This window comes from Physeter macrocephalus, chromosome 18 (assembly GCF_002837175.3).
Source record: "Physeter macrocephalus isolate SW-GA chromosome 18, ASM283717v5, whole genome shotgun sequence".
NCBI classification, from domain to species: Eukaryota; Metazoa; Chordata; class Mammalia; order Artiodactyla; family Physeteridae; genus Physeter; species Physeter macrocephalus.
Window position 1 is genome coordinate 40,755,235 of NC_041231.1, and position 26,483 is coordinate 40,781,717.

The following is a 26,483-nucleotide window of genomic DNA, read 5'->3' on the forward strand; positions in this document are numbered from 1 at the left end:
ATCCATGACTCTACTTCTGTTTTGTAAATAAGTTCATTTGTACCCTTTTTTTTTTTTAGATTCCACATATAAGCAATATCATATGATATTTGTCTTTCTGTGTCTGACTTACTTCACTCAGTATGACAATCTCTAGGTCACTAGAGGCAAGGTCCTGCTATTTACCCTGTTCCTGTTGTTATTTCTATCTGGAAGTGTAAACAGGAGGCTGGCTGTAAATGTCTAACCTGGATCCCATCTGTCTCCTGCCTCAGAACATCAAAAGATTATTGCTAATCACAAGGAACAGATGCCTCAGGTCAATGATTGGAGTGCTTTCCTACGTATGGGAAGATGCAAGAATCTGGGTTCACAGAAATTATGTCTTAGAAATGCATCTTAACCATCTAATGCCAATATCCAAAGCGCAGAATGCCTCCTGTTTTTCCCCATCCTGAATTACCCTCAGGGAGCACTGTGGGCTGCTGTAGCTAACGGCTGGATCCTTGTAGAACTGGGATGGTGGGCAACATTGTTCACTGGAATGGCAGGCAAAATTCCCTGTCCACAAGCACTTATATGAATTAAGGATTCCTAAAACTCTCAGAAATATAAAAACTAACCCAAATGTTTTTCAAGTTCATGTGATCTGAGGTAATCTTTGGCAAATAAAAGCTAGTTTAAGTTTGCTGGTTTAATTAAAATAGGTATATCTTCAGAGTTATCATTAAAAATAATGCAGACATACAACTTTTATTCCACCTGAGTACACTAGCTGAATAAGTTCATGTTGTTTCTGTTACCAAATTTGTTATCAAGAAAAACAACTTGGTATGATGAAATTTTCATGTTAAGAACAAGTGAATTGGGACTTCCCTGGTGGTCCAGTGGTTAAGAATCTGTCTTGCAATGCAGGGGATGCTGGTTCGATCCCTGGTTGGAGAACTAAGATCCCACTTGACGCAGGGCAACTAAGCCCGCGTGCTGCAACTACAGAGCCTGTGTGCTCTGGAGCCTGTGCGCCACAAGTAGAGAGAAGCCTGCACCCCGTAATGAAAGATCCCGTTTGCCGCAACTAAGATCCAACGCAGCCAAAAATCAAAAAAAAAAAAAAAAGAACAAGTGAATTAAATAGACGTAAATGGGATAAGAGTCTTTAGGTAAACACTTCAGCAATTATTTTATTTTATGGCATGTCTACTTAAGTAGTTTCCAAAATCTTTCTGGTTACTTGAAACCTTAAAGTTATACTGAGATAAGTTAAATAATGGACATTTATTAAATATTTAGATCATTTTCAAATAAAATAAAATACTGAAACATTAATCACTGAACACAAGTTGTTTTTTTTTTTTTTTGTGGTACGTGGGCCTTCCTCTGTTGTGGCCTCTCCCGTTGCGGAGCACAGGCTCCGGACGCGCAGGCTCAGCGGCCATGGCTCACGGGCCCAGCCGCTCCGCGGCATGTGGGATCCTCCCATACCGGGGCGCGAACCTGGTTCCCCTGCATCGGCAGGCGGACGCGCAACCACTGCGCCACCAGGGAAGCCCCTGAACACAAGTTAATCCACTTTTGGTTTCCTTTTACAAAAAAAAAAAAAAAAAGACCCTAAATATATTTAGGTCTATTAGTAAAAATATTTTCTGCTATATTGGAAAATTTTCCAAGGTGAGGAAGAATGTACTCCTAGAAATTATGGAATGTATTTATCTCTGCCAATCCACAGAATGCTAGTGTAAGAGACTGTCCACGATTACTCACTTCTTAGTTTTCACTAGAAATTAAGGATTCTAAGGGTTAAGAATTCTAATTAACATATGTAATTGAAACTACTTAGAAATAATAAGGGTGAAAGGAAACAACTGTGTATGAAAAGTAGGTAAAGAAAGTAGATGGACTTCCCTGGTGGTGCAGTGGTTAAGAATCCACCTGCCACTGCAGGGGACACAGGTTCGATCCCTGGTCTGGGAAGATCCCACATGCCGCAGAACAACTAAGCCCGTGCGCCACAGCTACTGAGCCTGCTCTCTAGACCCCGTGAGCCACAGCGACTGAGCCCATGTGCCACAACTACTGAAGCCCACACGCCTAGAGACCATGCTCCGCAACAAGAGAAGCTACCGCAATGAGAAGCCCCTGCTTGCCATAACTAGAGAAAGCCCATGCAGCAACAAAGACCCAATGCAGACAAAAATAAATAAATAAAAATAAATTTATATTAAAAAACCCCAATAGTATGCTCTATATTATGCATTCTCAACAGGGGCAATATCAACTCCACCCCCCCAAACTGGGCAAAAATTGGTTCTTGGATATAGGCCAAGAAACCTTACATTTCAATGGGATGGATTTCATGACCTTAAGAAAGACATTCTGGGGTTGTAGGAATACAACCCTCCGCCCCCCCCCCACCCCCCGCCCCATTGGATTTATAATTTTAAGCTTTTTAGGTATATGTCCTAGGAAAGAGAGGTGTTGGCTGGATCAAACGATAAATCTTTTGGCAGTTTTGAGCTTTCACAGGCAGGCCATTTAAGGTGGGCAGGTACTCTGGGGACACTGCCTTAAGCTGTTAAAAACCATGCCAAAATTTGGTCAAGTCACTTAGTGCAGGGGTTTCAATGGAGTCCTTCTGAGAGTTTTTGGAGTTCTCAATATGCAAGCTGAATTGTTTAGGGGTGAAGTGCACTGATATCTTCAATTTATCTTGCAATGCATGACAAATAAGATGGATTGCTGCATGCATACATTAACCACCATATGATAAAGTAAATATAACGAATGTTACTTGTAGAATCTAGTCTGTCCCCAGTCCCCCATTAGAATGTGAGCTCCCGGAGGGCAGGGACTTTTTCGGCCAGGCACAGGGTAAGCAGTCAGTAAATATTTGTGGAGCGAATACGTGCAAAGCACTAAGAATAAGGAAGCGCTCAGTAAGCGGAAGCGTTCATGAGTCTGTTGTTGCGGAAAACCCGCAAGTTCCGGCCTTGGAAGTGAGGCCGAGTGTGCGCGCGCACGCCCGGCGTGGTCGCTCTGGCCGCCTGTCGCCTCGGCTCTGTGGTGGGTCCTCCGGGCCGCAGAGCATGCGCAGGGCAGCGCCTGCGGGGATCGCTATGGCAGCGGCGTCACGGTGGGTTGGGCCTCTGCGCTGGCACCCTGGCAGGGCCGCCTCAGCCGCCGCCAGCACCATTTCTCCTCTGGAATGAGCGGGGTCTCCCGCCGCCTCTCGCTGCGCCCCCCGCCGCTGCCGCCGCATCCGGACTGTGGGCCCGCTCCGGGATCATGCCCCTGACCGCCTACTGCTACCTGCGTGTCGTGGGCAGGGGCAGCTACGGGGAGGTGACGCTCGTGAGGCACCGACGGGACGGCAGGCAGGTCGGCGGGGCTGGGGCCCGGCAGGGGATGGGGGCAGGCAGGGGTTCGCCGAGGGCGCCGTCCAAGGGCTGGGCCTAGATATTCTGAAGGGGACGCTCCTCAGATGGCACTTCTTCAGGGAAATCGTCGCAGACCATCAAGACCAGGCCAGGCCTTCCTTTCATATGCGCCCCGAACTCCCTGGCGTTCTCTTTGTAGTCGTAATCGGTGTGCTTAATCTGCACACTTTCCCCCCACTCTCGACAGTTCCATGAGAGCGTGCACTCCCAGGACCTAACGGCGGCGCCTGGCAAGTATTCCTCCATCAGTGAAGGGCCCCGTACCCCGTCTGACCTGGAGACTTCTGGACTCGCTCAAAACTCAGCTCATCACCTTCCCTCCAAACCTCCTCTCACGGTCCCCATTTCAGGGAGTAGCACCACCAACCAGCCAGTTGCCCAAGCTGGACACCTGGGAGTCGTTCTGGGATACCCCCCTTACCTTCCCCCACTCCCACCCCCTTATTCGTCTGTCTACTAAGCCAACAGGCCTCTTCTTCATCTCCACGGGTACCTCCCCCATCCAGGACATCATTGTCTCTAGCTAAGCTATGGCCATGGCCTCCCGCTTGCCCTCCCTGCCACATGACTTGCCCTTCTCCAATTCATCACTTTCATTGCAGTCTCAGTGGTCTTTCTAAAACGTGCCTCTAATGTTGCACTTTATCCCATTAGCCTCAGGATAATGAACCAATTCTTAAATGTGGTTTATAAACGGGTGACCATATAATGTATTGTACAAACTGGGACAATTTGGAAACAAAGGAGACACTATTTATAATTACACCAGGACAGTTGGACTGCCCCAGGCAAACTGAGAGGAGATGGCCCCATAAGTATAAGGTCCTCTCGCCTCTTCTGACTTGTCTCAGGTGCTGGTCACTGCCTGGAACACAAGCTCAAGCATAAGACATTTATTCAGTGGTCAATGGGGAGGGGGGATTTTTTTGAGCTGAGGATGGGGTACTAGCTGTAATAATAGTCCCTCACATTTCAGCAGTAGTTTGTTTACATTTTACAAAGCACATTTATGCTTTGTTACAAAACACATTTATGATTGTGTTTGTTGAATAATGAATTGTTTGGTGTGTCAGTTGGTTGAGGGCAATGTATTAGGTGTTGGAGGACTTTTTTTTTTTTTAAGTGAGAATAATTTTGGATGTTGAGGATAGGTGGTGTTTAGCCTTATTTGGCTTGGATCCCTTTGAGTATGTAAAGGAATCCACAGACCCATTCTGCCTGCAGATGTATATTCAAGTCATATTGTATGCACCTTTGTAGGGGGAACTTAGAGGTTAAAGAATCTCTACCACAGATTTTTTGGTTAATTCAGTGTTATATTAACATTGACTCATTTTTAGCCATTAATGAAATTGTAAAATGCAGATGGAAAGTATAATTTTTTTGTGACCCCCTACCCTGCTGTAAGTCTAACTTGTAAAAAGTATCATTAGTGGTAACAAGTCTTTTTCCCAGTTTTGTGCTTTGTGAATAACAAAATGAATAGGTTATGTGGCAGTCTCCAGAAGGCTGGTTTTGAGGACATTCAGGAAAACCCTTAAATACTTTTGAATCTATAATACTGTATGTTTGTTTGCATATTGTAAAAACATGTGGTTTTTTTGTAGTATGTCATCAAAAAGCTGAACCTCCGAAATGCCTCCAGCCGAGAGCGGCGAGCTGCTGAACAGGAAGCTCAGCTCTTGTCTCAGTTGAAGCATCCCAATATTGTCACCTACAAGGAGTCGTGGGAGGGAGGGGATGGTCTGCTGTATATCGTCATGGGCTTCTGTGAAGGAGGTGATCTGTACCGAAAGCTCAAAGAGCAGAAGGGGATGCTTCTGTCCGAGAGTCAGGTGGTGGAGTGGTTTGTTCAGATCGCTATGGCTCTGCAGGTACTGTCAGGACTCATAGCATCCCACTTGCTCCAAGGTGACAGAGGGATGCCTGGTGGATTTTAGGAAAATGCTTCCCCAAATGCTTAATGAAAAAAAGAATTCTTTTAAAAATCCATTTATGAAGTGGATCTAGTTCCTCTTGCTGTGTAGCACTGAAGTGTTTCTGAATGAGTGATATCTGTATTGAAGCAGACATGGATTTTGTCTGATTGCTGGGAAAGACAATTCTCTATTCATTTAATATTTATAGCAAAATCCATTTTAAGGGCCCTGAATTGACAAAGAGCAAAGAATGACCATGTTTGTTATCAGCTGCATGTTGGTCAGCTGCATCATACTGAAAGGTGGTCGGGCTAATTAATCTGCCTAAACTGTGGGGCTTTGGGCTTTAACCCTGCTGTGGCAGAGTGAGTAGAAATGTGAAACATGTTTGTGTTTTAATATACACATATTCAAAAGTGAGACTGTTTATGGAATATCACTCTGATATTAGAGAATGTATCTTAGGATTTAAACAATAAAAGTGATATTGTTATAGTTGAAAATATTATTAAGCTGAAGATTTCATGTGTCTGAGAGGAATGTGCATCTGACCTTATATAAGTTGTCTTTCTACCTTCAGTGAAAGTTTGTAAGCACATTTTTTAACTGGGTCCATATAATGCTAGATGGTATGATTGTCAAGTCACCAGGGAACAATTGTGGAGGAAGCTGGGCAAATTAATGCATGGAACTTAATTTCTTACTTTGGAAAGTTGTAAATTAGACTTTTTATTTAGAGATTATAAAACAGTAGTGTTTTGATGTGTAGGTAAGGCTCATCTAAGAGTATAAGGCTCTTTAACTTATACAGTTGTTGATGGTGTATAAGAAGTCAGGTATAAATAAGTCAGGTATTAAATATTTATATTTAATAAAATTTTATTTTTCTTCAGTATTTACATGAAAAACACATCCTTCACCGAGATCTAAAAACTCAAAATGTCTTCCTAACAAGAACAAACATCATCAAAGTGGGTGACCTAGGAATTGCCCGAGTGCTTGATAACCACTGTGACATGGCTAGCACCCTCATTGGCACACCCTACTACATGAGCCCTGAATTGTTCTCAAACAAACCCTACAACTATAAGGTAGGATTTGGCTATGTTTGCCAGCTCACCTTGTCTCTACGGCAGTATTCTTAATTTTAGAACCCATCAGAATAGTAAGTTAGAAGAATTCTCTGTGAATTGGTTTAAGGAAAATGTCTTTTTTTTTTTTTTTTTTAAGAGGAAAAATGTAAATAAGGCATTCTGACCTTTAACCATTTACTATTTTTTTTTCCTAGTCTGATGTTTGGGCTCTGGGATGCTGTGTTTATGAAATGGCCACCCTGAAGCATGCTTTCAATGCAAAAGACATGAATTCTTTAGTTTATCGGATTATTGAAGGAAAGGTAAAGAATATTCTGGAATTAATTGTTTTTAATATTTGGAGCAAGGTTAATTTAGTGCAGCTTTGAAAGTAGCTACTGAGAAAAGGGAGTAATCATGTTGGGTGGATAGTTAAGAATGGTGGGTCCTGTCTGTGGGGAGGGTTGAACTGGAGGAGAAGGGATTGATCGTTTCTTAATATTAATTTATAAAGGTGGCTTAATGGCTCTGAAGAACTGGCTTCTTGAAAACCAGTATCTTATAGACACAGGATGTGCAGGTGCCCTGAGGCTATTGGTAGCTTCACCTAAGCGGTTAAATGAGCCCTGTTTAAAAGGAGTCTACTCTGTTTGGACTTCCCTGGTGGCACAGTAGTTAAGAATCCGCCTGTCAATGCAAGGGACACGGGCTCGAGCCCTGGTCCAGGAAGATCCCACATGCCGCGGAGCAACTAAGCCCGTGCGCCACAACTACTGAGCCTGTGCCCTAGAGCCCGCGAGCCACAACTACTGAGGCCCGTGCACCTAGAGCCCGTGCTCTGCAACAAGAGAAGCCACTACCATGAGAAGCCTGCGCACCGCAACGAAGAGTAGCCCCCACTCACTGCAACTAGAGAAGGCCCGCGTGCAGCAATGAAGACCCAACACAGCCAAAAATAAATAAATAAAATAAATAAAAGATTTATTAAAAAAAAAAAAAAGAGTCTGCTCTGTTTGAACTTGTTGCTCCTTTGATAATCATCACAATCACTAGTAACCAGTTAAAAATTGCAGAAAGCGTTGTGTATGATAGATGCTAGAGTGACCAACTTTATGTGTCAATTTCATGAGGCTAGTTGCCCCCTGCAGTGTCAGGCATCCTCACACCGTTAAGTTTTAAGGCTGTAAATCACCTACTGATTTTAACATTATACCAAGACTCATTTATTTTTTTAATTTGAAAAAATATCGAAAAACACAGAAAAAGTAAAATTTGCTCATAATTCCACTTCTTAAAGAATCAAACAAGAAAGGGGTGAAATTCCCCTATTTCTATCCATTTCCATCCCTTGGAGATAACCATTGGGAATGGTTTGGTGCATAGCCTTCCTGGCTTTTCCCTGTCTTTATAACTCTGGGTGTGTATGTTAAAAAAGTAACTGAAGTGGAATCAGGCTATACACGCTGGTACACAACCTGCTTTTTTGACTTAATAAATGAGGGACATCTTTCCAGGTCAGTACCTGTAAGTCTTGTATTTTTTTAAAGGCCGCCTGGTATTTTATTAGAAGGGTATACCATACTGTATTCCACAAGTACCCTATGAATGGCCATTTACATTGTTTCCAGTTGTTCACTATTACAAGAACAATACTGCAGTGAATATCCTGGTACATAAATCTTTAGGAACTCATGCTCTTATTTATGAAGGAGAGGGTCCTCAAATGGGACTGCTGGTTTGAAAGATATATTTTATAATTTTACAACTTGCTATTATAACCAGGATGCCAGATACGCTTCCTGTAGACTAATATGCTGGTTATTTTCTGCTGTGGATAATGATTTAAAAAATATATCTTGGGAAACCTCTGCCTTCTTTTACTTTTCACAAGACTGTTGGTCATACTTATGGTATTATTTCTCTTTGTAGCTGCCACCAATGCCGAAAGATTACAGCCCAGAGCTGGCAGAAATAATAAGAACGATGCTGAGCAAAAGGCCTGAAGAAAGACCTTCTGTGAGGAGCATCCTAAGGCAGCCTTACATAAAGCGCCAAATATCCTTGTTTTTGGAGGCCACGAAGGCGTAAGATATTTCCCTTGCAAATATTTCAGCTAAATAGATGGAATAAAAGAGGGTGGCTTTTACAGTTTTCATGTGTGAGAGTTTATGGTGAGTTTTTTAAAAACGAGAAGTAGAACTGCATGATTAGAACAAGTGTTGAGATTTGCTTAATTGCTAAAATCAGAAATCTAGAGAACCATTGGAGGAATCACTTTCACATCCCTCTAAGAGTTCCAAGACATATTGAGTACGATTCTTTTAAAAGGAAGTCTGTTTTAGAAATCATATTAAAATGAGAGATCATCTAAGAAGCCGATTATTACATTATGTACTATGTAAGATAATAGTCACATTTAAAATATACTACTCAGGGGCTTCCCAGGTGGCGCAGTGGTTGAGAGTCCGCCTGCCGACGCAGGGGACACGGGTTTGTGCCCCAGTCTGGGAAGATCCCACATGCCGCGGAGCGGCTGGGCCCATGAGCCATGGCCGCTGAGCCTGTGCGTCCAGAGCCTGTGCTCCACAACGGGAGAGGCCACAACAGTGAGAGGCCCGCGTACCACAAAAAACAAAAAACAAACAAAAAAAAACTACTCAAATCTCAGAGGGCTTTTATAAGTTTCCCTCTTTACTCATATAACTTCTCAAGGGGATAGAATTCCTTCTTTGACTTTCAGGTCCTACCTTCACTAAATAGCTGTTCTAGGATCTGAGACTTAGAGCTGGACAAGACCTTCACAGTCCCTGTCTTTTGACATGTTAAATTTGGGAGGCATTGCTAGAGGCCCTGGGGGATAAAGAAGGATCATATTTTTGTTTACATTGCCTATAATTTTCTACCAACAGACCTTTGGCCTTCTGCAGCTCTGGTCTTCATGCTCCCCTTGAATTCTCCAGAGGTTTAGCTCCATTGGAAAGTGTCACACTTAAACAGTTGGGGGTATTATTCCTGTATACATTTATTCTGCAAGTCAAGGCCGAGTATACCAATCTTTTTTACTTTCAAACTTGGCAAAGCAGTTGTGGTATTACAAATGTGAAACTTGAAGATGAAAATTATCCTGGTACTTCTAATTGTGAGGCAAGTTTTCATAGGTTTTAAATTTTAGAATAATATTGTATTTACAGAAAAATTGCAGAGATAGAACAGAGAATTTTTGTACAACCCTCACCCAGTTTCTCCTATCAGCATCTTATGTTACCATGGTACATTTGTCAGAACTAAGAAAACAACATCAGTATCTTATGTTGACTAAATCCAGACTTCACTTGGCTTACACCAGTTTTTCTACTAGTGTCCTTTTTCTGCTTCAGGATCCAGTCCAGCATACCATATTACTCCTCATTTCTCCTTAGTCAACTTGGGTCTCTGACAGTTTCTCACTTTCTTTGTTTTTCATGGCCTTGATTGTTTTTGGAGATTACTGGTCAAGTGTTTTGTAGAACACCCACTGGTTTTTAGAAGACTCCTCTCTATAAAAGGAGCAGTTCTATGGGAATTCCCTGGCAGTCCAGTGGTTAGGACTCCACGCTTCCACTGCAGGGGGCCCGGGTTCAATCCCTGGTCAGGGAACTAAGATCCCACAAGCCACATGGCACGGCCAAAAAAAAAAAAAAAAAAAAAAAAAAAAAAAAAAAAAAAAAAAAGAAAAGAAAGAAAGAAAACAAGCCGTTCTAAGAGGGAGTGTAACATGTATGCACATTTCCTCATATATATAGAAACCTTTAACCTTCACTGTATTGATAACTTTTTCTTCTTTTCTTCCTCATAAAGAAAAACTTCCAAAAATAATATTAAAAATGGTGACTCTAAATCCAAGCCTGTGGCTACAGTGGTTTCTGGAAAGGCTGAATTAAGTCATGAAACCGTTCCCCCTCAACCACACTCTTCTGAGGGCTCCAAGACATATGTAATGGTACGTCTCATTCTAAAGGATATGTGTTCTAGAAACTGTATTAAAATGATAGGTTACCTAAGCTAGTTATTCTATGTGAAATGACTAAGCTTCATTAGATTTCTGTTGTGTAACTAATTTTGTGTTGTAAAGAAGGAATACTGGTGAAGTATTCAAAGTGCCTATTAAAATGTTAATGAAGTCAGTGCTGTAATAACTTTAAGAAGTTTTTTAAAATTGAAGTGGAATTTATATAACATAAAGTTAACCATTTTAAAGTGAACAATTAATTGCATTTAGTGTATTCACAGTATTGTGCGACCATCACCTCTATCTCGTTCCAAAACATTTTCATCACCCCAAAAGGAAGCCTCATACCCATTAGGTCATCACTCCTCCATCCAGCCCCTGTAAAACACCAGTGTTCTCTGTTTGTATGGGTTTGCCTATTCTGAATATTTGATATAAATGGAATCATACAATATGTAACCTTTTGTGTCTGGCTTCTTTCACTTAGCATGTTTTTGAGGTTCATCCAGGTAGCATATATCAATACTTCATTTATTTTTATGTCTAAATAATACTCCATTGTATGTATATACCACAGTTTGTTTATCCATTCATTCATTGGTAGATATTGGGTTGTTTTCACCTTTTGGCTTTTGCTATGAACATTTATGTACAATGTTTGAGTATCTGTTTTCAGTTCTCTTGGGTATAATATCTAGGAGAGTAATTGCTGGGTCATATGGTAATTCTGTGTTTAACTTTTTGAGGAATGACCACATTGTTTTTCCTTTGTGGTTGCACCATTTCATGTTTTTATCAGCAATCCCTGAGAATTCCAGTTTCTCTACAACTTCACCAACTCTTGTTATTTTCTGTTTTTTTCTGATTCTAGCCATCCTAGTGGATGTGAAGTGGTATGTTATTGTAGTTCTGATTTGCATTTGACTAATGACATAGAACTTGTTGGCCATTTGAATGCCTTCTTTGGAGAAATATCTATTAAGTCCGTTGCCCATTTTTTAATTGGGTTTTTTGTTTTTTATTATTGAGTTCTAAGAGTTTTTTTCTATATTATAGATACTAGACCCTCATCAGATATATGATTTACAAAGATTTCCTCCCGTTCTATAGGTTGTCCTTTCACTTTCTTGATAACGTCCTTTTATGCACAAATGTTTTTAATTTTGATGAAGTCTAATTTATTTGTTTTTTACTTTTGTTGCCCACGCTCATATCTAAGAATCCCTTGCCAAATCCACAGTCATGAAGATGTACGCCTATGTTTTCTCCTAGGATTTTTATAGTTTTAGCTCTTATATTTAGATTATTGATCCATTAAAAAAATTTTTATTATGATAAAATATAAGTAATATAAAATTTGCCATTTTGTACCTTTTTTTTTTTTTTTCGGTACGCGGGCCTCTCACTGTTGTGGCCTCTCCCGTTGCGGAGCACAGGCTCCGGACGTGCAGGCTCAGCAGCCGTGGCTCACGGGCCCAGCTGCTCTGCGGCATGTGGGATCTTCCCGGACCAGGGCACGAACCCATGTCCCCTGCATCGGCAGGCAGACTCTCAACCACTGCGCCACCAGGGAAGCCCACAAGTTGTTCTTTTGGAAGCCCACAAAAGAACAGCTTGTTCTTTTGTGTCTAGCTTATTTCACTTAGCAAGTTTTCAATCATTATCCATATTGTAGCATGTATCAGAATTTCATTCATTTCTATGGCTTTATAATATTCTTCTGTATGTATATACCACATTTTGTTTATCCATTCATCTGCTGATGGACATTTGGGTTGTTTCCATCTTCTGGCCGTTGTGAATAATGCTGTTATAAACATTAGTGTACAAATATCTGAGTCCCTACTTTTAGTTCTTGGGACAAATACCTGGGAGTGGGATTGTTGGGTCTTATGATTATTCCATGTTTAACTTTCTGAGGAACCTGTTATTACATTTTGAGTTAATTTTTTAATATGGTGTGAGGAGTGCTATAATAACTTGGAAGCATGTTTTCATTCAGGGTGAAGACAAATATTTGTCCCAGGAGAAACCCATAGTCATTGGCCCCTTGAAGACACCCGCAAGTCTGAAAGGCCACACCTACAAACCAGACATAAGCAATACCGCAGAATCGCTAGCCACAATCAGTAGGGTGAATATTGACATCTTACCTGCAGAAAGGAGGAACTCAGTGAACAACAGCTTAGTTCAAGAGAATAAACGAAGACACTTAGATGCCTCTAATGAGCTAGAAGGTAAATGTATTATTTCTCAAGTGAAAGAGAGGCTGCAGGATAACACTAAATCCAGTGCTCAACCTGGAAACCGAATTCCCACATGGTCCATTGACTATGTCATTGGAGAAAGGAATGACCCAGTGAAGCCTCTGCAGCCCCTAAACAAAGACCAAAATTTATCAAAGGACCAGGTGAGTGACATGCACAAGGTATTGGTTTCAGAAAGAAGACTGGAAAGTGTGGTTACAAAGGTGTGGGTTGTGTTCTTTGGTTGTGCTTTTAGTTGTGGTTTTAGGAAAATCACTTGTTCCCATATAACAGTTTAAACATGACAGAACCAAAGGATAGGACCCAAGGAATTCTTAGATCCCTTCTGTGCCCTGGTGTAGGTTACTTGCCATTTGCCATTAGTGTGTTTTTTCCTATTTCTACATCATTCTTTTGTAAGTCCTCCAAGTAGATGGGCAGTTCCAACAATTAGGTAATATCACATTCCTTGTTGCTTTTAAAAGCTAGTGGATTGTCTGATTTTTTAAGTTAAGGAATTAAAAAAACATATTTTATGGGTTGGAACCAAAGAAGAAGGAAGAAGAGAAGAAAAGGAATGGAACAAAAAGGATTTTGATACTGAGAGACTATTCTGAGTAAATTTAAAGGGTATCTTCTACTTGAACATGGAAAGAAGCCTAAATTAGATGAAGCATGGTAATAGCTAAGCATTAGAAAGAAAGCCAGAACATTTGATTAACTTTACATTTTTATTTGTAAAATATTTAAAGAATATATTTACTGTATATATTGACTATATTTTTATAATCTATATATATTTAAACTTTATATATTACATACATTTTCATATTTAACACTTCTGTATAAATATGTATAACTATTTTATACATCTATAGTCAAATTATTTATTTATTTATTTTATTTATGGCTGTTTGGGTCTTTGTTGCAGCGTGTGGGCTTTTTCTAGTTGCGGTGATCAGGGGTGCACGGGCTTCTCGTTGCGGTGGCTTCTCTTGTTGCGGAGCACGGGCTCTAGGCACGCAGGTTTCAGTAGTTGTGGTACGTGGGCTCAGTAGTTGTGGCTCGCGGGCTCTAGTGCACAGGCTCAGTAGTTGTGGCACACGGGCTTAGTTGCTCCATGGCGTGTGGGATCTTCCCAGACCAGAGCTCGAACCTGTGTCCCCTGCATTGGCAGGCGGATTCTTAAGCACTGTGCCACCAGGGAGTCCCTCAAATGTTTTTAATAAGGTTTTGTTTTTATAGAAAAGTACAAGTATGATGCTCTTTTCATTTAAACTCATTGAATTGAAACCAAAATTTAGTCTTAAGCTTTCTCTGGACACTGGAATCCTTAGTACTATATAGATAAAATTATATGTATCCTGCTTGTTCTGCTTGACTGTCAAATTATATTCAAGTTCGCTTCTTTTATTTTTTTTCCGTAATTATTTAAAAAATTTTTAAAGTGCCAATTCAGTGGGTTTTAGTATATTTATAAAGTTGTACATTCACTGCCATTATCTGTTTCCAGAACATTTCCATCACCTCAAAAAGAAACCCCATACTCAATACTAGTCACTGTCCATTCCTCCTTGTCTCTAGCCCTTGGCAACCACTGTCCGTATGAATTTACCTATTCTCAATATTTCTTATAAATGGAATCATACATATATGGCCTTTTGTATCTGGCTTCTTTTATTTAGCATAATGCTTTCAAGATTATATCCATGTTGTAGCCTGTACCAGTATTTCATTTCTTTTTATTGCCAAATAAATTCTACTGTATGTATATTTCATATTTTATTTATCTATTCATCAGTTGCTGAACATTTGGTTGTTTTCACTTTTCACTGTGGATGAAGTTGCTTTGAACGTTCATGTACAAGTTTTTGTGTGGACATGTTTTCAGTTCTCTTGGGTATATACCTAGGAGTGGAATTGCTGGATCATATGGTGACTCTATGTTTAACTTTTTGAGGAACTGCAGAACTGTTTTCCAAAGCAACTATATCATTTTACTTCCCATCAGCAGTGTATGAGAGTTGTAATTTCTCCACATCCTCACCAACACTTATTTTCTGTGCTTTTTGTTTTGTTTTGTTTTGTTTTTGATTCTAGCCATCCTAGAAGTGGTATCTTGTTGTGGTTTTGATTTGCACCTCCCTAATGACTAATAATGTTGTTGAGCATCTTTTCATGTGCTTATTGGCCATTTTTATACCTACTTTGGAGAAATATCTATTCAAATCCTTTGCCCTTTTTTTTTTTTTTTTTTTTGCGGTATGCGGGCCTCTCACTGTTGTGGCCTCTCCGGTTGCGGAGCACAGGCTCCGGACGCGCAGGCTCAGCGGCCATGGCTCACGGGCCTAGCCGCTCCGCGGCATGTGGGATCTTCCCAGACCGGGGCACGAACCCGTATCCCCTGCATCAGCAGGCGGACTCTCAACCAGCGTGCCACCAGGGAAGCCCCCTTTGCCCGTTCTTAAATTGGTTTATTTATCTTTTTATTGTTGAGTAGTAGGAGTTCTTTATCAATTACAAATGTCAGTCCCTTATCAGATATAAGATTCAAAAATATTGTCTCCCATTCTGTGGATTGTCTTCACTTTCTTTTTAAAGTATATTTTATTTTATTTTATTTTATTTTATTTTGACTGCACCATGCAGCATGTGGGATCTTAGTTCCCTGACCAGGGATCGAACCTGTGCCCCCTGCATTGGAAGTGCGGAGTCTTAACCACTGGACCACCAGGGAAGTCCCATCTTCACTTTCTTTTTTTATTATTTATTTATTTTTTCTTTATTACTTTTTTGGCTGCATTGGGTCTTAGTTTTGCAGCACGCGGGGCCTTCATTGAGGCATGCGGCATCTTTCGTTGTGGTGCGCGGTCCTCTCTCTAGTTGTGGCGCATGGGCTCCAGGGCGTTTAGGCTCCAGAATGTGTGGGCTTTGTAGTTTGCAGCACGTGGGCTCTCTCGTTGAGGCGCGCGAGCTCAGTAGTTGTGGCGCGCAGGCGTAGTTGCCCCACGGCATGTGGTATCTTAGTTCCCCAACCAGGGATCAAACCTGCGTCCCCTGATTTGGAAGGCGGATTCTTTACCACTGGACCCCCAGGGAAGTCCGCATCTTTACTTTCTTGATGGTGTCCTTTGGAGCATAAAAGTTTTAAAATTTGATGAAATCTAGTTTTGTCTATTTTTTCTTTTGTTGCGTCTGCTTTTAGTGTCATGAAGATTTCTCCCATAATTTTTTATAAGAGTTCATAATTTTAACTCTTACGTTTAGGTCTGAGATCTATTTTGAGTTAATTTTTGTGTGTGATGTGAAGAAAGGGTTCTTCTTCATTCTTTTGTATGCAGATACCCACTTGTCCCAGTACCATTTGTTAAAAGATTATTCTATTCCCATTGAATTTTCTTGGGACCCTCGTTGAAAATCAGTAGACCCTAAATAGGACGATTTATTTTTATACTCTCAATTCTGTACCATTGATTTTTCTATCTGTATGTCAGTAACACAATTACCGTAGGTTTATAGTAAGTGGTGTTTTTTTTTTTTGGCCATGCTGCACGGCTTACAGGATCTCAGTTCTCTGACTAGGGATTGCATCTGGGCCACAGCAGTGAAAATCCGAAATCCTAACCACTAGGCCACAGGAATTCACTAGTAAGTTTTGAAATTGGGAAGGTTAAGTCTTCCAACTTTATTCTTAGTTTTCAATACTGTTTTGGATATATGGGGTCCTTTGCATTTCCATATGAATTTTAAGATTAGCTTGTCAATTTCTACAAAAAAGCCTGGGATTTTGACAGGGATTTTATTGAATCTGTAGATTATTTGCAGATTATTGCTATCTCAATATGTATCTTCCTACTCATGAACATAGGATATCTTTCTGTTTTCTTTAGGTCTTCTTCTATTTCTTACAATGATGTTTTGTTGTTTTAAGTGTATAAGTCTTGCACTTCATTTGTTAAATTCATTTCTAAGTATTTTGTTCCATTGGCTTCCCTCGTGGCTCAGTGGTTAAGAATCCGCCTACCAGTGCAGGGGACACAGGTTTGAGCCCTGGGCGGGGAAGGTCCCATATGCCGCGGAGCAGCTAAGCCCGTGCGCCACAGCTATGGAAACCTGCGCGCCTAGAACCCATGCTCCGCAACAAGAGAGGCCACCGCAATGAGAAGCCTGCACACTGCAACAATGAGTAGCCCCTGCTCGCCACAACTAGAGAAAGTGCACGCAGCAACGAAGACCCAACACGGCCAAAAGTGAATAAATAAATAAATAAATTTAAGTATTTTGTTCCTTCTGATACTGTTGTAAATGGAATGGTTTTCATAATTTCATTTTCATAGTGTTCATTGCTTGTGTATAGAAATACAATTAATTTTTATATATTGACTTTATATCCTACAGCCTTACTTAACTCATTTATTGGTTCTAATAACTTTTTTTTTTTTTTTTTTGCGGCACGCGGGCCTCTCATTGTTGTGGCCTCTCCTGTTGTGGAGTGCAGACTCCGGATGCACAGGCTCAGTGGCCATGGCTCACGGGACCAGCCGCTCCGCGGCATGTGGGATCTTCCCAGACCAGGGCATGAACCCATGTCCCCTGCATCAGCAGGCGGACTCTCAACCACTGCGCCACCAGGGAAGCCCCCATAATAACTTTTTAATAATGGACTACTTAGAATTTTCTGAATACAGTATCACATCATCTGCAAATAGAGATTTTTCCTTTTCAATCTGGATTTCTTTTATTTATTTATTTTTTCTTGTCTGATTGCCCTGGCTAGAACCTCTAGTACAATGTTGAATAGGAGTGATAAGAATGGACATCCCTGTCTTGTGCCTGATCACATATGTTTCTTACATCAGGCTTTTAGAGTAGGTTTTTTTGTTTTGTTTGATAGAATTTCATGTCCAGCATTTCTTTGTTGTTGTTGTTGTTATTTTGTTGTTGATAAACGTGGAAGAACTTTTTTTAGGACCAATTGGATTTCATGGAGAGACTCCTGAAGTCATTTGTTCAGGTACTCTTATATGTATAAGCTTTATTTTGAATATTCTATACTTAATACCAACAGAGAAACATTTATTTCACTCTTCAGAATTAAATCAGTTACTGTTTATTATCTGGGTATCCTTGCGTAGTTAGCATATCACACTGTTCCTTTTTCTTTCTAAAATGTACCACATAGTGGGCTCTTGATAAAAATGTGTTGATTGAATGACATTCAATTACCAGTGTCCATCTACTTGAAAACTTAGATATTCTGATAGTTAAAAATTACTTAAAAAATTAATGTAAGAAGCTATTTTATTTTAATGTTTGGTGTGCATTAGTTTCTAAAACCAACTATCCAAATAAAACACTAAGTCCTTGGTGATCTTCATAATTTAAAAGTTAACTTATTTTATCTTTACTACTGCTAGTAATAGCTCCTGGTTTCTGAGCGTCTAATATGTGCTAGACGTGGTCTTAAGTAGTATAGTGCACAATCTCCTCTAATCCTCCAGTAGTCACATGATGTGTGTGATGCATTATACCCATTTATAGATAAGGAAACAGAGGTTCAGGGAGATATGACTCCATCTGAATCCAAGCTCGTGATCTTTTCATGGTGCTTTTTAGAGGGCATCCAAATAACTAATGTTTACTTGGGAAGTATGTGTATATTAAATTGGATTTCATTTAAAACATTTGTTAGTTTTCTGAATTGCAAACCTATTAAAAGTTATAAAAAGATTTTTAAAAAACTAAATGGGGCTTCCCTGGTGGCGCAGTGGTTGAGAGTCCGCCTGCCGATGCAGGGAACACGGGTTCGTGCCCCGGTCCGGGAAGATCCCACATGCCGTGGAGCGGCTGCGCCCGTGAGCCATGGCCGCTGAGCCTGCGCGTCCGGAGCCTGTGCTGCGCGACGGGAGAGGCCACAACAGTGAGAGGCCCGCGTACCGCAAAAACAAAACACAACAAAACAAAAAACCAAAAAAAACCCCTAAATGAACATTGGTAGTTTCAGGTTAATAACAATCTGAGTAATTTAATTAAAATAATTATTTTTATTTGGGAAAAGAGAAGAAAACCCAAAATATGTAGATAACTGATGCCAGCATTTTGTCTTTGCCTGTCAACGCTGAAAATAAGCATTCATTTTGAGAAAGACAGCTCCTCCTTCTTTCATTTATAATTTTAAAAGTAGATATGGCAGGTTTGGCCATTTGGAAGTTCAAAAGACTGTTTCATTATTCTGTTTTGTTTTTTTGTTTGTTTCATTTTTATTATTTTTAAGGATCAAGTTGCTGCTGAATGTGTTATAGAAAAACAGGACAGAATCCACCCAGCTTTACAGCCACACAGCTCTGGATCTGAACCTTTCCTGTCTCAACAGCGGCGGCAGAAGAAAAGAGAACATACTGAGCATAGTGGGGAAAAGAGACAGGTCAGCAGAGATCTCTTTGGAATAAGTCATTGTGCTGCTGCACAACTTATTACAAACAGACTTTAGGAAGCTTCATTTCTGTTTAGAATGATGTGCTAAAAAGGCACATACATGATGCAAGGAACATATAAAGAAGGGTAGAAATGCTAAATATTAGTTATCAAATGTCAGTGAGTTGGAAGCAGAGTAAGGATTTTATCTTCTCCAGCAAGGATGGACAGCTCATTTTGAGAGTTAAAGGAACAGGCCAACAAAGGTAGATCTCTGATTCCTCTTATGTCATATTAATGAACAGTTTCTCCCTCAACTTCTGCATAAGATCGCGGCAACCCCTCATTTCTGGAAGTAACTTTCACAGGCACCCTGTCTATAAGCTTCTTAAGTGGTCATTCACTTTTGGCAGAGTTTCTTCCCCTCCGCCACCACCCCCCACAAATGCAATGTTGTAAAGTTTTTGAGAGGGAATCACTGACAAATACATAGATTTACCGACGGGGGACCTTTGGAGGTCGATGTATATGACACTGATAATCTCCCCCTCTTTGTTAATTATGGAAGTTCCAAGAGACTCCTCCTCGTCTTTTGCCTTCTCTTTCTACTGTTGGAAAAGTGGATGTCACATCAACACAAAAAGATGCTGAAAACCAAAGTAGAGTGGTCACTGGGTCTGTGAGCAGTTCGAGGAACAGTGAGATATCATCATCAAAGGTTTGTAGGAGTCTATGTTGGTTTTTTTTAAGCTTTATTATAAAGCTTTTTCGTTGTAAATTCTGCATATATTATGAAGTTTTGTACTAAAACATCTTAGCCCTGCTTTTTGCCAAACACTGGAAAGCGCAAATTTGTGATTCTCAACAGAAGCTTTGATTGAAATGGACAGATTCTGTCGTTTCAGGGCTGGTCACTTCCAGTTAATTAAGGAGACCTAGTGGATTCTGAATGTAGGAAATGCAGAATTCCCTATTTGCCCTTCCAAAGATGAGCTCTTTCTAGCTAGATCATTGTAGCTAGGAGTTGTAAACCTGATGTGAACTGGTTTCAAATGGACACTCCTTTAAAGACCTGTGCAGGGCCTTTCCTGTAGTGCTGGATGATATGTCATGCATTGTAGGTATTATAAGAACAGTGAATAAGAATGGAAGTAACTGACTTTCTTTAAAAGGACCGACCATTATCAGCAAGAGAAAGGAGGCGACTAAAGCAGTCACAGGAAGAGATCTTCCCCTCAGGTAAAGTTGTTCTCTTTCCTTCATCTATTGGAGGTTATTGGTGTGGCTCATGGACAGCATTGGTACTGATTGTGAGGTGTTATGAATTTCCAGCATCAGTAATCCATTTGGGAAACCAATTTAGAAGAATTTTTGAAATTTCCTAGTGAAGCCTTTTAAAAAATTGGCATAGTATTGGATCTGGAACTTGTGTTATTAGAGAAAGAGGACTCTAAAAAGAGAGCAAGAGAGCTTTGAGAGACAGGAACTCCTGGGAGATTTCAGACAGGAAAGCAGTCAGGAGAGTGTTTAGTTTGTTTCCATGTTCAGAGTCTGTTGGTCAGAGAGTGCTCTCTTCTCAGGAACAGAGAGATGAAGCCAGGAGAATGGTACTGCCCTGGGCTGAGGGCTGTAATCATTCCTATTACTATTATCTAAAGACAACATATTCTAGCAGTTTCCATTTATTGAATGCTGACAATGTCTCAAACATTATGCTAAGTATTTTAAGGGCATTATCTCATTTCATATTTTGCAGTGGAGGAGACTGAGGGTCAGAGGGCTTAAGTAACTTGCCCAAGGTCACAGGGCTGGTAGACCTAGACCTGAGATTTGAACTGAGGTGTCAGACACCAGAGTGATGATGAATATGCTGTCTGAGTTCCTTCTAGGCTGGCCCTTGCTGGGGTATCTTCCATAAACAGTGCAAAGCCCTCTTCTATTGAGGCCAGCCCACCATAAACAACTGCTGGGGGTTGTCACTTTTTCAGGCCCTTCGGTGAGGAGAGTTTCTCTGAGTCCAGCCGGGCCAGGGAAACCACAAGAGGAAGGCCACCCTACCCCTGCTCAATGGTTGTCTTCTGACCACAGCGTTGCTCAGGTACATTACATAGTCCTAAGGTAAAAGGTAGACATGTCTACATCTGGCAAGCCTAATAACAGTAAACCTCATAAATGCCAGCTCTATTTATTCCTGGGACAGTGTTGACTTAAGTTACACCTTTCACATTTCCTCTTATAAGAAAAAGAACTGGTCAATAATAATTAAAAGGATTTTGTTTCCTTCATTAAGGGAATAGACTTTTCAGGCACTCTTGTAAACAACTGGCAGCCTAGTTGTCTGCTTGTAATTATTCAGTTTTCTGTATTCCAGTTTTTGACATCATTTCTAGGAGCATATAATTACTTTTTTTTAAAAAGAAACTTCCTGCACTTGAAAATAATGAAGATTTTTTTCCTTTAACAATAGTGTGTGATTTAGTTGTTTCACTAATTAAAATGATCCTCTTTATTTTCCAAAGTTGTAACATTTGTGTGTAATTATATCAGATAATCCTTTAAAGCATTTAACAGTGAGTATCATGGGTGAGCAAACTGAGGTTACTTTTTATTTAGGTGGCATTCTGTCTAGTTTAAAATGCCAACATTCCTTATGGTACCAGCCCTGTGCTTAGAAGTTCAAACACCAGAACTGTTTGTCTGCTCTCCTCTGGAAAGGAAATTTCTTCATAGTTGAGACTTTCCAGGACCTTATAAAACTTCACCTTGATGTTCCTCAGGCTTCACTTATGAACTTCATGGGTAAACTGGGACATTATTTGGTAAAGTAACTTCAATTTTTATATCCATAGTTCTCCTGTTAAATTGGACCTAGGTGCACGTTGTGTCTAGGCATTGCATCTAAGACTGTTTCACGTATTACATTCTGGTTGTGTTGTCATGTGGAATTTTGTTTTTCCAAACATTAATAGAAAAGGAAACTCACCCATTGTCTCTCTGAGGATGAGTTAAGTTCTTCTACAAGTTCAACTGATAAATCAAATGGGGATTTCAAGGAAGGGTAAGTTCTTATTTTTCTATCTCCTTTCATAAGCTATTTCTGTTTGAATTAATTTTATTCTAATTTAATTTTATTTTTTTACTTAAAAAAATTTTATTGAAGTGTAGTTGATTTACAATGTTATATTAATTTCTGCTGTACAGCAAAGTGACTCATTTATACATATATTCTTTTTCATATTCTTTTCCATTATGGTTTATCACAGGATATTGAATAGAGTTCCCTGTGCTATGCAGTAGGACCTTGCTGTTTATCTGTCCTATAAATAATAGTTTGCATCTGCTGATCCCACACTCCCAATACTTCCCTCCCCCACCCCCAACCCTCTTGGAAACCACAAGTCTGTTCCCATGTCTTTGAGTCTGTTTCTGTTTCACAGATATGTTTGTTTGTGTCATACTTAGATTTCACAAATAAGTGATATCATATGGTATTTGTCTTTCTCTTTCTGACTTACTTCACTTAGTATGATAACCTCTAGGTCCGTCCATGTTGCTGCGAATGGCATGATTTCATTCTTTTTGGTGGCTGAGTAATAGTCCATTGTATGTATGTGTATATATATGTATGTGTGTGCATGTGTATCTATCTATCTGTCTATCTCACATCTTTATCTATTCATCTGTCAATGGACATTTAGGTTGTTTCCATGTCTTAGTTATTGTAGATAGTGCTACTATGAACATAGGGGTGCATGTATCTTTTCGAATTATAGTTTTGTCTGGGTATATGCCTAGGAGTGGAATTGCTGGATCACATGGCAACTCTGTTGTTAGTTTTCTGAGGAACCTCCATACTGTTTTCCATAATGGCTGCACCAATTTACATTCCCACCAACAGTGTAAGAGGGTTCCCTTTTCTCCACATCCTCTCCAGCATTTATTATTTGGAGACTTTTTAGTGATGGCCATTCTGACCCGTGTGAGGTGGTACCTTGTAGTTTTGATTTGCATTTCTCTAATAGTGATGTTGAACATCTTTTCATGTGCCTATTGGCCATCTTTATGTCTTCCTTGGAGACATGTCTATTTATGTCTTCTGCCTTTTTTTTTTTTTTTGTGGTACACGGGCCTCTCACTGTTGTGGTCTCTCCCGTTGCGGAGCACAGGCTCCAGAGGCACAGGCTCAGTGGCCATGGCTCATGGGCCCAGCTGCTCCGCGGCATGTGGGATCTTCCCGGACCGGGGCGCGAACCCGCGTCCCCTGCATCGGCAGGCGGACTCTCAACCACTGCACCACCAGGGAAGCCCTGGAATATATTTTAAATAACCATTTTATTGTCCTTATTTACTAATTCTGTTACTTGTATCACTTCTGGATCTATTTCTATTAACTGATTTTTTTCTCTTCATAATTGTGTGCTATTTTCCTGCTTTGCATGTCTGCTATTTTTGACGTGATGCCGGACATTGTCAATTTTATCCCATTAAGTGCTGATATTTTTATATTTCTTTAAATATTCTTGAACTTTGTACTTGGATATAGTTAAATTACTTAGAAATAGTTGGGCAGAATTTATACGCAAAATCTGGGACCTTGTTTTTCTCACTCTCTCTTTTCCAAGATTCTTCTCTCACTTTCTAGTGGCAGTGGTGGTCTCGACCTCTGTCCTTTGGTTTTGCAGGCAAGAAAGACTGTGGGTTTTCTGTTGTACTTTAGCTGCCTGTGGCTTGCCTTTAGGCCAAAGGTGTTGACTCTCCTCCAGAATCTGCTTGCAAATTTTGTACCTTCTTCATTGCCCTCACATAGTTGATTTTTGTATTTTGTCCAGAGTTTATACTTATTTGTGGAAGGGTTCTGTCTGTAGGAACTTACTTGCTCATTGGAAAGCAGAACTTCCTAAAGGTTGTTTTGTATCTAATTTCTAAAGAAAAATTCTCATGAAGCCAATTAATAACAAGAGAATTTTTTCTTTTCCAGGAAAGGTCATACAAATGAAATGAGTGACTTGGTACAACTGATGACACAGACCCTGAAGTTGGACTCTAAAGAGAGCTATGAAGATCTCCCGGTACCAGAGCCAGTGTCAGAATTTAAACTTCATCGGAAGTATCGGGACACGCTGATACTTCATGGGAAAGTTGCAGAGGGGGCGGAGGAACTCGATTTTAAAGAGCTACCTTCAGGTGGTCAGTTTATTGTTTTACACCAAGCTGGAGAGCATATGTTTACTGGAGAAATGTATCAAACTAAGGAGCTTAATGCTTGCAAATTTTTTTGGTTTTTTAAATTATTTCATTTGGATATCTTTGTAAAAAAATATATCTTAAAAAAATATATATATATATATCTTATTTTATGTAACAGTTGTATTCCTGAAAAGTTGAATGAAAATTGATTTTTAAAAATAAATGTAAATAAATACATGTTTGGAATTTTTCATGTGGACTTTCTTCAAATTAGACAATTTGTAGTTTTTAGATTTAGGAGATGGTGATGAGACATGAAATGTAAGTTCATATATACATTTTAGTCATTAAAAATACATGAACTCTTAAACTAGACTCTTGTCAGAGTGAAAAGAATCTTAACATGACAAGATTACCAGGAAAAAAAAGAAAAAAAAATTGTGTTCTTCTTGCTGCAGTGGTGAAAGTGTTTACTTTTTCCCTGTTGTTGTTATTGCTTTTTAGCTATCGTGCCAGGTTCTGAAAAAATCAGAAGAATAGTTGAAGTCTTGAGAGCTGATGTAATTCGGGGCCTGGGGATTCAGCTTTTAGAGCAGGTGTATGATATTTTGGAAGAGGAGGATGAATTGGAAAGAGAGGTGAGTGTCCCATTAGCCGTGTTAGCTGCTTATGCTATGGAATTTTTTTAATGGCCTTTTGAAATATAATTAACATACCATACATTTTACCCATTTAAAGTATACAATTCAGTGGTTTTAAATATGTTCATAGAGTTGTACAACCATCACCAGGTCAATGTTAGAACATTTAATTATCCCCAAAAGAAACGCTGTACCCACTGTCACTCCCCATTGTCCTATAGGACTTTCACCCCTAAGCAACCGCTAATATTTCTATCTCTATATCTGCCTATTCTGGACATTTCCTTTAAATAGAGTTGTACAAAACTATGTGGTCTTTTGTGACTGATATCTTTCATTTAGCGTATGTTTCCAAGGTTCATCCATGTTGTAGGGCACGTCATGTACTTCATTCTTTTATATGGCTGAATAGTATTCCATTGTATGGCTATACCACATTTTGTTTATCTATTCACCAGCTGATAGGTTGTTTCCACATTTAAAAAAATTAATTAATTAATTAATTAATTTTTGGCTGCGTTGGGTGTTCATTGCTGCGCACAGGCTTTCTCTCGTTGCACAGAGCAGGGGCTACTCTTTGTTGCAGTGCACAGGCTTCTCATTGTGGTGGCTTCTCTTATTGTGGAGCATGGGCTCTAGGTATGCGGGCTTCAGTAAGTGTGGTGTGTGGACTCAGTAGCTGTGGCTCGCGGGCTCTAGAGCGCAGGCTCAGTAGTTGTGGAGCACAGGTTTAGTTGCTCTGCGGCATGTGGGATCTTCCTGGATGAGGGCTCGAACCTGTGTCCCCTGCATTGACAGGCGGATTCTTAAGCACTGTGCCAGCAGGGAAGCCCTGCTAAGTGTTTTTATCATGAAAAAGTGTTGGGTTTGTGAAGTGCTTTCTATTTAGATGATCATGTGGTTTTTGTTTTTTATTCTGTTGATATGGTGTGTTGCATTAATTGGTTTTTGGATGTTAAATCATCCTTGTATTCCTGAGATAAATCCCACTTGGTCATGGTGTATACTGCTTCTTATATGTTGCTAGAGTCATGTTTCTAGTATTTTGTTGAGCGTTTTTATGTCTGTGTTCACATGAGATATTGGTCTTCAGTTTTCTTTTCTTGTGATATTTTTATTGGTTTTGTTATCAGGGTAATACTGGCCTCAGAATGAGTTGGGGAGTTTCCCTCATCTTTTTTGGGAAGAATTAGTGAAGAACTGGTATTAATTCTTCTTGAAATGTTTGCTAGAATTCACCAATTAAGGCATCTGGGTGGGCCTGAGCTTTTCTTTGTGGGTAGTTTTTTGATAATAAATTCCGTGTCTTTACTTACTATATTCAGATTATTTGTTCTTCTCTTTCTAAAATTTGTGTCTTTCTAGGAATTTGTCCTTTTCAACTAAGTTATCTAATTGGCGTACAATTTTTTTTTGAATTTCATTTTATTTTTTTATACAGCAGGTTCTTATTAGTCATCAATTTTATACACATCAGAGTATACGTGTCAATCCCAATCGCCCAATTCATCACACCACCACCCCCACCCCCCTGCCACTTTCCCCCCTTGGTGTCCATACGTTTGTTCTCTACATCTGTGTCTCAGTTTCTGCCCTGCAAAC

General features: G+C 40.0%; 1 protein-coding gene across 11 annotated transcripts in view; it reads left to right on the plus strand.

Moving 5' to 3' along the window:
• Positions 1–26,483, plus strand: part of NEK4 (NIMA related kinase 4) — a 62,140-nt gene that overhangs the window by 17,046 nt on the left and 18,611 nt on the right. For 4 of the 11 annotated variants that reach the window (XM_028479051.2, XM_028479052.2, XM_028479050.2 and 1 more), the window contains 13 exons: positions 5,021–5,287; positions 6,226–6,423; positions 6,621–6,728; positions 8,335–8,489; positions 10,243–10,384; positions 12,396–12,803; positions 18,914–19,063; positions 19,622–19,771; positions 20,226–20,292; positions 21,042–21,151; positions 22,023–22,111; positions 24,032–24,240; positions 24,745–24,878. In XM_028479051.2, coding sequence (XP_028334852.1) covers positions 5,174–5,287; positions 6,226–6,423; positions 6,621–6,728; positions 8,335–8,489; positions 10,243–10,384; positions 12,396–12,803; positions 18,914–19,063; positions 19,622–19,771; positions 20,226–20,292; positions 21,042–21,151; positions 22,023–22,111; positions 24,032–24,240; positions 24,745–24,878 — 2,034 coding nt within the window. In that variant the 5' untranslated portion in view covers positions 5,021–5,173. Of the gene's footprint in view, positions 1–162; positions 3,355–5,020; positions 5,288–6,225; positions 6,424–6,620; positions 6,729–8,334; positions 8,490–10,242; positions 10,385–12,395; positions 12,804–18,913; positions 19,064–19,621; positions 19,772–20,225; positions 20,293–21,041; positions 21,152–22,022; positions 22,112–24,031; positions 24,241–24,744; positions 24,879–26,483 lie in introns of those variants that run through there. The other 7 variants (XM_028479048.2, XM_028479049.2, XM_028479047.2 and 4 more) reach the window with 5 other exon arrangements.